The sequence below is a fragment of the Arachis hypogaea genome, chromosome 16, assembly GCF_003086295.3.
Source record: "Arachis hypogaea cultivar Tifrunner chromosome 16, arahy.Tifrunner.gnm2.J5K5, whole genome shotgun sequence".
In the NCBI taxonomy this organism is placed as follows: Eukaryota; Viridiplantae; Streptophyta; class Magnoliopsida; order Fabales; family Fabaceae; genus Arachis; species Arachis hypogaea.
The window spans coordinates 33,503,987-33,518,823 of record NC_092051.1 but is presented as its reverse complement, the minus strand read 5'-3'; the positions used below and the strand labels follow the sequence as shown (position 1 = coordinate 33,518,823).

The window sequence follows — 14,837 nt, the reverse complement described above, 5'->3', positions numbered from 1 at the left end:
CCAGTCCCTGGCTCCCTTGATCTCCTGAAGCACTTTCCACAGCTACCATTCTCCATCTCCCACTTCTCCTTCTTCATCTTCTCAGTTTTATTTTAGATTTGTTATCTGGGATTGGCCCAAACTCTATGCTCTACTTCGCGAACTCGATGTGGTGAGCACGGAACCAAAGATCAAGCTTTTGGTTGGAGAACGAGCGAGGTTCAAATCTAGGAGAAGCTTTCGCTCTCTGGCATCTGAGGTCGAAGCGACGTCGAGCTTTGAATGAAGATCATATCCATGGCTCTCTTGAAGCATTTGGAGGTGAGGTCAAACCTTTGGAGGTTGGCGTTAGAGAATTGATGTCGCCGGTGGTCGTGCCTCCATCAGTACCACTACCGGAGATCTCTGAAATTAGGCTGACTCCACTAACAATGTCGTCGACTACTTCTTCCGCTCCCAAGACCACCGTAGCTTCTTCTCTGAGATCAAGGTTCTTATCTTAGCTATGGAATTTCTAGCTTCATTCTCTTTATTCTTTTCTCAATGATAGAACTTTTTGCTTCTTTTTTTTTTTGGTTTTGTGTGTATGTGTGTGCAGTTATCAATAAGGATGTGTTCTCAAAGATTTATTGGTTAAGCATTTTGTGAATCTAAAGTTCATGCTTCTGTTAGTTCATGAACTTGATGCAGTTCCATTTGGTTTTAAACTGAATTTGTTTTCTGTTGTTAATTTTTCTATTTTTGTTCTTGTTTAGTTAATGAGATTAAATGATGTTGAGTTGTGAATATCTATTTTATACCAGATTAATTATCCTCTCAATTGGTGATGGTCATGTTGGTAGTGTTAGCGATAGTGGTGTTGTGTGATTAAAGTGGAGATTATGGAGGTTTAGGAGTTGAAAAAAAAAGGTGGTGATGGTTCAAAGGTTGAAAATGACAAAAAGAATAAGGATAATTTGAAAATTTCATGTAATTTTTGGATAGAGTTAATGAAAAATTAATATTTGAGTATTTTTTGTCAAATATAATATATTTTTGATGGATAGAATGTTAATTTATTTTTTTATGAATAGTTTTGTCGGTATTATAAATATTTATGGATAAAAATATGTTTTTTCAAAGAAAAAAAAAAAAGGAAAGTCGACGTTGAAAAATGTTGCTGTTAAAAAAATAATTTCTGTTTTGTCAATTATTGCATGTTCTACGCATAAGTGACATAACCAAAAGATACTAGCTTATCCTCATTTAGTTACTTTCGTTTCTCCATGAAATCAGTTGAAAAATTCACGGAAGAAATAAGAGCTTATGTTTTTATTTTATTTTATTCAAAGAATAAAAATAAAAAACAAATGCACAAATCAGACATTTAAAATTTCATTTGTGATGCTACTTTTTAAATGAAATAAAAAATATTTAAAATAAAAGCACAAATCAAACGTATCCTTAATTTTTACACGAAGAAAACCAAAAGATCTTATATAAATGGACCAAAAAGAATTATCAACTCAATTATAAAACTAGGGCAAATGACCCATATAAGCTAATGGCATACCAAAATTTCACAATTCAGTTAAAAGAAAAAACGATATATGAATCAACTAGATACACGTTTCTATATAGTTCGAATTAGTGCAATTCGAATTACACACATGCGTTCCACACTAATTCGAAATGGGGAGCTTCGAATTACTTAAGAATTGGTGCCCATAGTAATTCGAAACAGGGTGTTTCAAATTACTCATGTTTTGCCTATAAAAAGAGTTCGAACCAACCTCATTCGAACCACTATTCCAAAACCATACCCCACCAAAATTTCAAAGAAAACGACCCAAAACGACTCCAAGAAAGGCTTGAGCAGAATATTTAGCTAATGGGGGATAATCCGGACAGACTTTATTGTTTGGATGGAGTAGCCCATATAGCTGGTGTCATCAACGAAGAGGTTAGTACGAACTTGTTCTTTTAAAAGTAGGATTCAATAACTTATTTTTTTGTTTATATATGTTATGTTAGTGGTTTTGATAGCGAATAACGTTGGTAACATTGTTTGTGAATGATTTTATGGTTTTTATTAGTGGTTTTGTATGTGGTTTTGTTAGCAATTTTGTTAGTGGTTTTGTTATCGGTTTTGGTAGTGGTTTTGTTAGTGATTTTGGTGGTAGTTTTGTTAGTGGTTTTGTTGGTGGGATTCGGTATGACTGTGGGCCCATCGTACGGTGGCCAAAAATCCTCGGGAATGGGAGGGGTGAATCCCATCCGGTACACGCTGAAGACTGAGCTAAGATGATACACCTGGTGGACATACGGCTGCCAAGTAAGCCGTGAATAGGCACAGCATGGCAAGGCGTGAGGACAGGGGAAATGAAGGGCCTGAAAATATCCGCAGTTGCATGTTTGGGCCCTGAGTGACACTCTGTAACTACCAAGTGAGAATGACCCAGTAGGAGTGGTCTCTGAGACGGTGAACTCCGAATTATCTCTGTCGTACAAAGTCACCATGAAGCACCTTGTCGTCTTCAGATTGGCCTCTATACACTTCACCAGATGTTGACTGAACTGTTGTCCAGTTCCTAGCTGGGCCTCTGCCTCTCTCCCCTTGCGAACGAATAGCTCTACCAACCTCCCATAAGTGGCCTTCACCAGCGAGCACACCGGAAGATTCCTGACTCCCTTCAGGATGGAATTAATACACTCAGAGATGTTTGTCGTCATGTGTCCGAATCTCCTACCCTCATTCCGATGCTGAGTCCACAACGAATAGTCAATCCTGTTCGCCCAGTCACACATGGTAGGGTCTTCAGACCGCAGAATATCAAACCAGTAATCGAATTCAACCTCAATCTTGGCATAAGCTGCATTGACAAGAAGCCTCCTTGCGTCCTTGTCCTTGAATGTGAGGGCAAAATTTGCGGCCACATGTCGAATACAGAATACACGGTGTGCAGCAGGAGGCAGCCATACTCCATCGGGAGCCTCAAGTGCAGTCTTGATTCCGTTGTGCCTATCTGATATAACCAGGAGACCCGGTTGTGGGGTCACGTGCTGGCGGAGATGGGATAGAAAAAATGACCAGGACTCCGCATTCTCACCCTCCACGAGTGCAAATGCAACAGGCAGGATGTTGGAGTTCCTGTCTTGTGCAATCGCGACGAGCAACGTACCCCCATATTTACCATACAAGTGGGTCCCGTCGATACTCACCAACGGTTTGTAATGCCGGAATGCCTCAATAAATGGTGGAAACGTCCAGAAAAGCCGGTGAAAATAGGCTTGCGAGCCGTCGACCAGCCCTCCACTCGAACAGGACTCGTCCTCAGGACTGCAACACCATCGTCATTTGAACTCCTAAGACCCACCGTGGTAGCTCGTTGTATGACTCATCCCAATCACCGTAAATATGGGCTATGGCCTTCTGCTTCGCCAACCAGCCCTCCTATAAGTCGACCTGAACCCAAAGTGTGCCTCCGTCGCATTAAACAATACCTTGATGCAGACGGATGCATCAGCTCTAACCATTGGCATGATGAAGGCCGAGATCACATGATAATCCAGACTCCTGTGGTCACTCGAGATCGACGTCGCGAGATATGTATGAGGTCCGTTGTATAGTTTCACCTCCCAAATACCCTTGCACTGTCGGAGGCTTAGCCTAATCAACCATGTGCACCCGTTCCCAAACTCAGAACACTTCCCTACATACTGGTGATAGTTGGACTCCACCACTTTGTACTGTACCCCGCGTTTTATGCTGTAAGTCTTCACTCTTAACACATCCTCTTCTTTATCCTGAAACTGCTGACCAACCTGAAACTCTGTAAGACCACCAGTCCTCTGGGCATCTCTAGCACCAAATCCAGTAGACTGCCCAGGAACCCCCTCATGTCTCATGGCATCCAAGTCCAAAGATAAAAAGTGCGGAGGGTACTACTGTGTCTCAGACCTAGAACCTCCGCCAGCCCTAGCTGGATTACTCGCTGCAATGTCATTGCCACTATCATCAGCAATGAGATCCGGCTCCACATCATCATCGTCATCATCATCCAGCAATGCATCACCCATACTAGCTGGTGCCCTACACTATAAAGAAGTCGGCACCCTATCCACGATACCAACATCTCCGCCTCCACTACAGTTGAGATCAACAGCGAACGACAGGGAGGCAACAGGCACTACAAGAAAAAGCAATATTTGTAACAAAAAAAATTGTTACAAAAAATCAAAATTTTGAAACAAAAGGATTTTGTAACAAAAAAAGGGGGTCGTTGCAGTATATCCCGTTACAAAAAGTTTTTGTAACAAAAAACGGAACTGTTACAATTCAAAGTGATATTTTGTAACAAATTTTTCTGATACAAAAAACCAGAAGTCGTTACAAAAGTAGTAACAAATTTTGATATTCAAGCTATTTTTTGTGACAATCTATTTTTTCCTATCATAAAATTTTGTTACAAAATGTAACTTGATTTTGTAACATTTTTTTCTTTAGTTACAAAAGTAAAATAATTATTTTGTAATAATTTTTTTAATACAAATTGCATGCATAATTTACTAAATTATTTTTTTAATTAACTAATATATTAACTATTTTACTAAGCAAGTCTACATTTATATAATATGTAAAAACATACATAATTCAAACATGCCTTATTTATCTAACATTGTTTTAAAACAAAATAACATTAGTGAGTACATTGATTAGTTCTACAAGTTATATGTCTTGCACAAGTTCAACCAAAAGTTGAAAGTTCTAACATAAATTAGTGTCTCTATGAATCAAAATATACTTGAGCCCTCAAGGTAGCATGTGGTCACCATTTCAGCACTCCTGTAAATAAGAAAAACCAAAAGAAAAAGTTAGGTGCATAGTCAAAAGTTCCTTAAGTTCAAAAAGTTTCTAAATTTTCAAAACAAGCAAGTTTGTATTTACTTCTCAACAATTCAAAATGCCAAAACAAGTGATACACATGTATGTGTAGAGCACATAATCAAGTAAATATCAATCACAAGTAAGTGACATAAATTAAAATAATTTGGTGTTGACTAAGTTAGAAATATAAAGAAACATGTAAACCAAAGAACATTCAAACACCAAATTCCAATGAAGCATAAAAGTCACAAGGTTGAGACAAGACTTGAAAAATTCATGCCCTATGTGACTTAAGGTAAGTTAGGCATGAATAAAATAAATTAAATTAGCCACATTGGTAGAAAGAAATCTTCAACCTTGTGAGAGCATGCAAAAGAGGCTCTTTTTTTAAAAGAATTTTAAGTTCGTGGTCAATTTAAAAATTCACTTAAACTATTCAATGCATAGGAGTAATTTAGTATGAAAAAAAATGGCAAAGAATGTTAAAGGCATGACCACAACTTGCAAAGAAATATCTTGAGGCAATCAGAAATCATGTAGCAAACAAGGGTCTATTTTGATACAGAAATTCATCAAATAGAACTTGTTTGCTCAAACAACACAATGCAGTTTAATTGATTAACTAAATAGGACAACAACCAAATAGTGAATAACAAAACCCGAAGCTTCCAGCTTCCAACAACCAAAACAGTAAAGCACTTAGCCGGATAATCAATCAATTGAGCTTAGCAACAGTTGAAAACCAAAAGCAATTAAATACCAACTCAATCAATTAATTGAATCAAAGATGAATATTAAAAATAGATTAGGATAAATTCCGGCAGTATTTCAGTAGTAAATTTGCCTATTTCACAATTTCAATCAATCAATTCAAATTTCATATGAATTCTTTAACAGTTAAAAACACAAAAAATCATAATGAATTCATAAGAAGCAAGTAAATAAGCAAATTCCAGCAAGAAAATATGAGGAAACAATTAAAACCAATCCAACCAGCAAGAAGCAGAGCAGCACTCAGCAGAACAGCAATCAATGGCCCATCATACAGTACCCAAAACAGTAAAATGAACAAAGGTAATGGATTCAGGCAGCATTCTATTCATTGAAGTCAATAACCATTACACTTGCAAGCAGCAGGGGCATAGCAGTTTATCCATTAATTCAACAAAAAATCAATCAAGCCAAACTAAACGATTTCAGCAACAGATTTATCAATAAAACCAATCTCAGTTCAGCAACCATCATCTATTCTAACACCAACAACAATAACTCAGCAGCATTTTCTTTCTCATTGAATTTAAGAACATTTAACAAGCAATCAATGAGGAGGAAAAATCAGCAGCAACCAACAGCAAGTATAGAGCAGCAATAACAACTTAATGTGAGAAATTATTCAACAACAAATGCGCACACAATGCAATCACTATAAACACAAGTAACTATTCAAAAGGTATTTATGTCATTTCCAACAACATATTACACCAATTGAAACTATGATAACATTAAATGAATTCAAGGACTGAAGCCATAAACAATTAACTTTAGAATTAGAAGTTTAGATCTTAACACCATAATCAAATTATTTACCCCAAAAACAGGCACTATTGAGAAGAATTTGCAGCTGCGTTTGACACAATCACATCTATATTTCCACACTTATGTAATGTTCAACAGCATTCAAACAAATTTTAATAAAGGATAATGCATTCGATAAAAATGAATATAAAAGGGTGACCTGTGCGATTTTTTGAATCAAATCCTTTCTCTGTTGATCATTGGAGACATGACAAACAAGGGCCAAAATTTCAATTCCTTTAGCCCTAAGTTTTTCTGCAGCCTCTTCAACATTTTGTTGTAGAAACAAGAAAATTGAGTAATGAATATAATTAATTGGAGGCAAAGAGGAAGAGAAAGGGAAAAGGACCTGCTTGTGAGAAGAGATGACGACGGAAGTACCTTCCAAGCCCAGCCTTTCAGCTATGGCGAAGCCAGTTCCAGACGGCAGAGGTGATATGGAGCATTGGGGGGTTCAGCCAGCAGCGGCGGTGGCTCCCCGTCTTCCGTTCTGTTCGCGTTCCCTCACCCTCAGACCAGATCAGCAGTGACTGGGCTCATCAACGACGGCGGCAACGAAGGGAATCGGCGACGACGAAGACGGCCCGAACAGCGGCAGCGACGTGACGCTTCTCCTCACTACGGCTTCCTCCTCGCACGGTTCTGACAGCAGCTCGTGGACAGGCCGAACGGCGGCGGCACAGGGACGGCGGCAATAGCGCGGCCTTCTCCTCCTTCTCCTTCCTCGGCTTGAACCTCTCTCTTCTCTGCGCGACACGACGGTGCGGCGGCAGTGACGCCCGCCGGCGCCGTCCTCACTCTCCCTTCCCCTTCTTCCTGTGAATCCCTCTCCTCTCTACCCTTTCTGTTTCTTGAGTTCGGTGCTGCTGTGTGTGAATGTTTCAAGCTTGATGAGTTTGCTGAGGCGTTTAGGTTTGGGAGATGAGTGAGGGTGGATTAGGGTTTTGAGTAAAAATAGGTCTAGGGGTAGTTTTGTAATTTCAAATAAAAATGGGGATAATATAGTAATTAAGAATAAATTTTACTCCAACAATAATAATGTATAAAAATACTATTTGTTCATCAATTTTACAAATTACTTTCAATAAAATATTCAAATCCAAAAATTAGAAATAAATAATTAATTTTTCTATTTTCCAAAGCAGCAATATTAATACTTTAAATATTAATTATTTAGTCCAAATCATTTAAACTTCTTATTATTTCATAATTACCAACTTTATAATTTAAATATAGAAAATAATTCAATAATTGTAAAATTGGATAATAATCCTAATTTATTTTAAATTCAATTAATCAAAACTTACTCTAATTATCTTTAATAAAATAATTTCTGAAATTAAAACTATAAATAACTATATGATTTAAGACTTGATCATAATAAGATTTTTCAAAAGTTCCGGGTCTTACAGATATGGTGGTGGTGATGGCGGCAGCGATGGAGGCAGCGACGGCTGTGAGCTTTAGGGTTGAAGCTAGCCTCTTGCACATTTTCACGAGATCTTTTCTCTCACACTGCAACAGCTGAGAGCTTTAGGATTTGTTTGGAGGGGGTTGAGAATTTTAATTATGTGTAATAGTGGGGAAATTTTTAAAATTATGTAGGAGAGTTTTATAATTTGCCACAAATAAAATATTTTGTGTAAGTTTTTAAAAATTTCCACTAAAAAATCTCCACTAAGTATTAAAAAATTTGTAGTGTAAAAATCTAATTATTAATAAAAATTATATATTAATTATTTAGAAGAATATAAAATAATATTTATAATTTTTAAAAATTAATGAATACATACATTATATAAAAAAATTTTAGTTTTTGAAATAAAATAGAATTATTTTAAAAAAAATATATACACAATTTTTTTTACTCTTAAAGTGTTTAACATTTTGAAAAAAAATGTTATAAAATATGCTTATATTTTGTGACAAATAATTAACTTGTTACAAATAATATTGAATTTTGTGACAAATTAATTTTTTGTTATAAAACAACTGGAGTTTTTGAAACAAAAAGTTATTTTGTTACAAAACAATTGGAGTTTTTAAAACAAAAAAAAAATTTGTTACAAATATTACAATATTTTGTAACAAAACACTATATCGTTACAAAAATTAACATAATTTGTAACAAAATAAAACAGGTTATTATAAAATATTATTATGTTTTGTAAGAACTTGTAATGTTGTTACAAAACATTATTCTTTTGTAACAATAAAAAATTATTATTACAAAATATTATTTTTTTGTAACAATTTTAAATTTGATACAAATTTTTTGTTACAAATATTCCATTTTCTTGTAGTGAGATTCGTCCGGAGGTTCATTCACAGGGACGGACGAAGATGCGCCAACAGGTCTCGAGCTAGAACCGGCTACCGTGCCTATAGTGTGGGTATCCCAGTTCGAACCCCCGAGCTAGATACCACATCAACCAACTTTGCCAACAGCTCAGGTGTCCTGACCTTGGGAAACTGCCTACGACAATGGAAGATGACCTGCAAATCCTCATCACTCCCTATGGTGAAACAATCGTATTTCACGTCTTCTCGCAGCACTGAGATCGGAATGCGATAGAATAACTTCTGAACCCGTTTCACGCCTTGCAGCCCAAGTTTCTGTAGTATAGAATTCACAAAGTCATCATATCTCGTCGTAGGTCTCATAAAAATACTGAGAGGATCCTTATCAGTGAACTTCACACCAGATTGTGTTTTTCTCTTAATTGATCCTCTGTAATGTACCAACACTACAAAACTCTCCTCACTAGCCATTTTGTCACTCTAATGAGAGGAATTTACGTTCACACCATATTTATACACGTTTGGCCCTTCATAATTCGAAACAGCATATTTCGAATTATACCCTATGTAATTCGAATCAGCATGATTCGAATTAGTCTGAGTACTGTGTGTGTAATTCGAATCAGGTTGATTCGAATTAGTGCTTGTGTGCGTACGTGTGTGTAATTCGAATCAGTCTTATTCGAATTACTGTGAATGTGTAATTTGAATTGTACTAATTCGAATTACATAGAAATGTCCACTTGGTGGAACCTTGTAACGATTTTTTCTTTGATAGAATCATGTAAATTTTTCCATACTATGGTTTATATGGGTCATTTGCCCATAAAACTAGATTGGATAGTAGGTTAGAAATTTAGAATTCGATCTTTTTGCCGATCTATAGTTCTAATTATTAAAAATAAAATAAAATAATAATAATAAAATCTTAAAAGTATACGATCTTTTATAACAAATTTATATTAAAAAAAGTCAATCTAATTTATTAAGGTTATATTTAAAATAATGCACGTGTATTTAATATTTATCGTTATTTGTAAATAACAATATGAAATTGAAAAATTTTTATGGTTGTTTAGTTAAAAAGGCAGAAAAATCTAGATTTTATTGTAACCTATTTTAATCGCAAAAGTAATTTATTAGGAGTTGGTCTTTGAATCCCATACCAAAGATGCATACTTTCAAGGAAATAATTAATTAGGTATATACAAAATATTAGATTCAAATAATGTCAATAGTCACTTATATATAACAATAAATTCATCTTTTTTTAAAATATATTTAGTTAAAATATATTTTATGAGTTACCAATTGAAAAAAATAGTAGAAAAAAAATACAAATTAATGTTAAAATATTTTGAATATTTAATTAGAAAGATCAAGTGACTGATCAACTAAATATATGAATCTTTAAATAGTTGAAAACTTAACATGGTGTTAACTATGAAATATTAAATAACTATAAAACCGTCTTTTGTCGATTCTAAAAATATTAAATATCATTGTTCTATTCTAATTGAAGTATCGACAACTATATTTGAAATATAAAAGCATTATGGAATCATATTTTATCAATTTTGTAAATACTTTAAATTGAATTTTTTTTTATTGAAGTTTAAGTTTGTCTATAATCATATACATCTAATCTAAATGTAATTGTTCAAAACTTAAAATTTTTGCCAAGTGTAACCGCTATTATCTATAAAAATTGTATTCAGATATAAATTATTAATAAATATTATTCTTCACCCCAATAAAAAAGTATGGCCTATTGAGCTACTGGTGTGGAAGAAAATATAATTAAATTATTTTATTATTTCAGTATAACAAACTAGATACAACCTTAAAATTGTATTAACTAGAGAAATTTTTTAAAATCTTTAAATGATTGATAATTAATACCTTTATATAATAATCTATTAATTTGTAAAAAAAAAATTTAATAATTAATTTCACCTTTACATTTTAATAAATTTATATATTTAATTTTTTTATAAATTTAGTTATTAAAATGTATTCTAAAAATTTTCAACTGATAAAAATTATTAAAAAGAGACAAATTAATATTAAGTAAGATACCAAAGAATATAAACTACTCTAAATTTTATATATAGATTTTTTTAACCAGATTAAATACCAATATTATAAAAGAGATTAATCACTTAATCTATTTCTATAATAAATAAATTAATTTTTTAATAAATATATATTAATCTTTTGGTAAATAAATTATACATAAATATTATAAAGTAGATTAAGTATACAATTTGTGTGTCACGCAGATTGGACACTAGATAAAAATAAAAAATTTGTAAATAAGAATTGAAACTTAATCTAATCAGAGAAATTAATGCTTATTGAAATTAATTAGGAAAAAAATTGTGACACTTGATTTTCTTTTTTTTTTTTCTATATCTCTCATCATGCTAACTTTGGACGTTAGAAATAAATAATATTCTCATGTATAAATTTTTTAGAAAAAAATCAATTAGATGTGTGATTACTTAATAACACACTTATCACAAACCGAATTAGTTAGAATTGCATCACATAGTTATTTTTTTTATCAAAAATAGAAGATTCGAACCCGCAACCTCTTAATTGAGTATGGGAAAACTATGCCATTTGAGCTATTACTCATTGGTAATTACATCACATAGTTAATCAGAGTTTCTTATGCGATTATAATAAAAATCATTAATATTTTTTTATGCATAACAGTATCATAGTATTACGAATTTTATTTAAATACATATACATAAGTCTTTTTTTTCATATAAATAAAATCTACTAATATAGATTTTATAAAAAGTTTGCTAGGCCATCAATAGTAAAAGACGGAACAATATTTTATTCTATATAATAGATTTTTATGGACAAACAATTTTTCAAAATAAAAATAACAACTATTAATATCAATAAATAATTTAGGATGTTTGTGGTATGATTTGGTTCGGTTTTTGAAAGAAAAGTCATCCGATCCAATCGTCTATTTAAACTGCAGTTTGGTTTGGTTCGGTTTGTTCGGTTTTCTTAATCAATTAAAAAAAATACTATCATATTATTTCACAAAGAAATTTAACGACAAAAGAAATTCAAATACGATAATTAAATAAGTTTAAAAGTTTAATAGTCTAACACAACTGAAAATAAAAATAAATTTTCATTAAAAGATAGCCAAATTATGGTGTCTTCTCCAACAAAACAGCTAAACTTCTTAACGCAAATCAACTTGAAATAAAAAAGCAGTTACATAATAAGAACAACAATAATAATAATATAACACTAGTAGAAAAATATTCTAATCTAGTTATACATTCTAATAATAAAGAGAACAATTCATATCATAACAAGATGTACTCAATCAGACTCAACACCAGAATCTTCTTCATTAGGGTCAGAAGTGGGTACAACTTCGACAAAATATATAAAACAAGAAATAATCATAACAAATTATATATATAAATAAAAACTAGATTAAAATAAAGAAAATTATAAGTCAAAGTTTAATTATACCAAATTTTAACTTCTCTAATTCCTCGATGAGTTCTTCAAGAACAAGTTTTGGAGAGTTTCAGAGCCAATTTCGTGTACAAATTAACGATTCAGCTGTCATTGAAGTTAAAGAATTTCTATAATTATTCAATATCCTTCTTCTAGTACTAAATGTCGATTGTGAAGTAACTATGAAAATTGGCATGGCTAGACGTCTCTTGCAATTTGCCCAAAAATTATATATTTAGTAAAATTCACTTTCCACCAATTTAGAATGTCAAATTACACGCCACTATTCTAAAAAGAAAGGCATGTTCATACTAAAAAGCGTTGGATAAGACAATATTTACATAATTTGACTAATAAGATTAATTTTTATTCTATTTAGACAAATTTAATTATAAAAAATGACAGTATTTTTATTATATGAGGTGGCAACGTGATTTTGGATATGATTTCTCTCTCATATAACGGCTTATCGACAAACATTCATTGCATAGCCTCCCTTTATTAGTTTCACATATCTCAGAGTTCAGAACCAAATTCACCCTTTCAACTTAAAATTCAAATCCCAAAAACCTAATAAAAAACACAAAGTTACCTACCATTTTTTTGTTTTCAATTCAGCCATGGACGACGGTACAATCAATAATGACCAATGGCTAACCCTCTCTCTCTCCCTCCCTTCACCACCCACGCCCACACCCACGCACTCATCACAAGAAGACCAAAAACCCGCTCAGCCACTTATGTTGCCGGCGGCGATGACCAGACGAACGAAAAAAGCCACCGCCAAAACAAAGACCATAGATCCACCGCCATTCCCATGGGCCACAACCAAACTCGCCACAGTTCATACTCTTGAACACTTACTGGCAAACAAAATTAGCTCAATCTCCGGAACCGTTAAATGCAGATCGTGTCAGAAGCAATACGAAATGGATTTCGATCTGGAAGGGAAGTTTCGCGAAGTTGCGCGGTTCGTTATCAAGAAAAACCGGGACACGCACGACCGGGCACCGAGTTCTTGGATGGCTCCGGTTCTTCCAAACTGTGAGTTCTGCAACGGAAAGAATACGGCGGTTCCGGTGATCGCCGCAAAGAAGAGGAATATCAATTGGTTGTTTTTGTTTTTGGGACAAATGATTGGGTGTTGTAAGCTTCCGCAATTGAAGTATTTCTGCAAGCATGCAGATATTCACTTAACTGGAGCCAAAGATCGGTTAGTTTATTATATTTATTTGGGTTTATGCAAACAATTGAAGCCACAGGGACCTTTTGATCTTTTTAGAAAAGTTTAGACCTTTTTTTATTTTCTAATGTTAGTCAGGTTCTCAACTTCTCATGTAGCTAGCCATTTTGCTTCGCATTTCTAATTTTAGGGTTTAGTTTGTACAAATTAAACTCATCGTAAGACAATAATTTGAATTCGTATATTTGTCAATTTTGTACTTCTTCGTCTACTCTGTTGGCGCTATTATAATGGCACATTCGTTGTTTTCTCGTTATCTTTATGGTGGTTTAATTTATTTATTTTTATTGTATATTTATGATGAAGAGAGATCAATAACTCAGTTTATACCATTGCACGGTCTTACTTTGTAAGTCAAAGTACTTCAAATGGAATTAACTGAATAGTGTGATGATTTTCTTCCCCTTCGTCTAATCTCCACGTTCTGATTTTTCTCCAATAATTAACTAACAGTCATGTGGACGTTCCGATTTCTGCGGGGTGTGTACTGTGTATTGCTATTTCTATATTTTTTAATAAACAGGATTTATTTATTTATTTTTTATTCCACTTTTATTTCCTCTCAGTCGGCCCCTTACCACGCAAATGCGCCATCGGAAGCTGATATACGTGATTGAGGAGTTGCTGAAAAGTTTTTAATAATTTTCGGCTCTATTTTTTTTTTCAAATTTTTTCTCAAAGTTAATGCAATCATATAAAAATGAGGAGTTACTCAAATAAAATAATTATTAGCACCCAAAATTATCAAAATAACTACTAGTGGATTCAAAATCAACATAAACAGTTATCAGCCGGTTTAAGTGCAGTAGTGTAAACGTACGTTTATTTTGTAGCATATTTTGTAGCTTTTGTTTTTAATTTTTATGGTTGAGAATTGATAGTAAAATTTATTTTTTTAACTATTTTTTTTTCATCTTATTTTTATACATATACTATTTATCAACTATTTTTTTTATCTTTCTCATCTTTTTTATATGAAAGGTCATTTTTATTTTATTTTTCAACTATTCTTTCTCATTTTTTATCTTCATTTTATTTCATTTTCATTTTATTTCATTTTATTATTTGCAGCTCGATCTATGATTGACTCATTGGTGCTGAGTTATTGTATATTGTACACAAGATTATGATAAAAAAAATATATTGTATACAAGATTATGATAAAAAAAATAATGATTTCGATGATTCTGCAGGACAATGATCAGAAAAAATCGTTTGTATAGATATAAAAAATTATCAATTTAATTTTAAATCCGCTGCTAATAATAATGGTTTGTATAGATATAAAAAAATCGTTGCTAACACTAATGGTTTGTATAGATATAAAAAAAATGTAATTACGTTTTCAACTTAAAAAAATTGTAATTT

General features: G+C 32.9%; 1 protein-coding gene across 1 annotated transcript; it reads left to right on the top strand.

Annotated features, from left to right (window-relative positions):
- Nucleotides 1-12,981: 12,981 nt before the first annotated feature.
- LOC112756962 (uncharacterized) lies at nucleotides 12,982-14,556 on the top strand. Its single transcript, XM_025805565.1, has 2 exons — nucleotides 12,982-13,439; nucleotides 14,541-14,556. The coding sequence occupies exons 1-2, from the start codon at nucleotides 12,982-12,984 to the stop codon at nucleotides 14,554-14,556; spliced, it is 474 nt and encodes a 157-aa protein (XP_025661350.1).
- Nucleotides 14,557-14,837: the final 281 nt, after the last annotated feature.

Coding starts and splice junctions, on each gene's coding strand:
- LOC112756962 (XM_025805565.1), top strand. CDS start 12,982: ATGACCAGACGAACGAAAAAAGCCACCGCCAAAACAAAGACCATAGAT.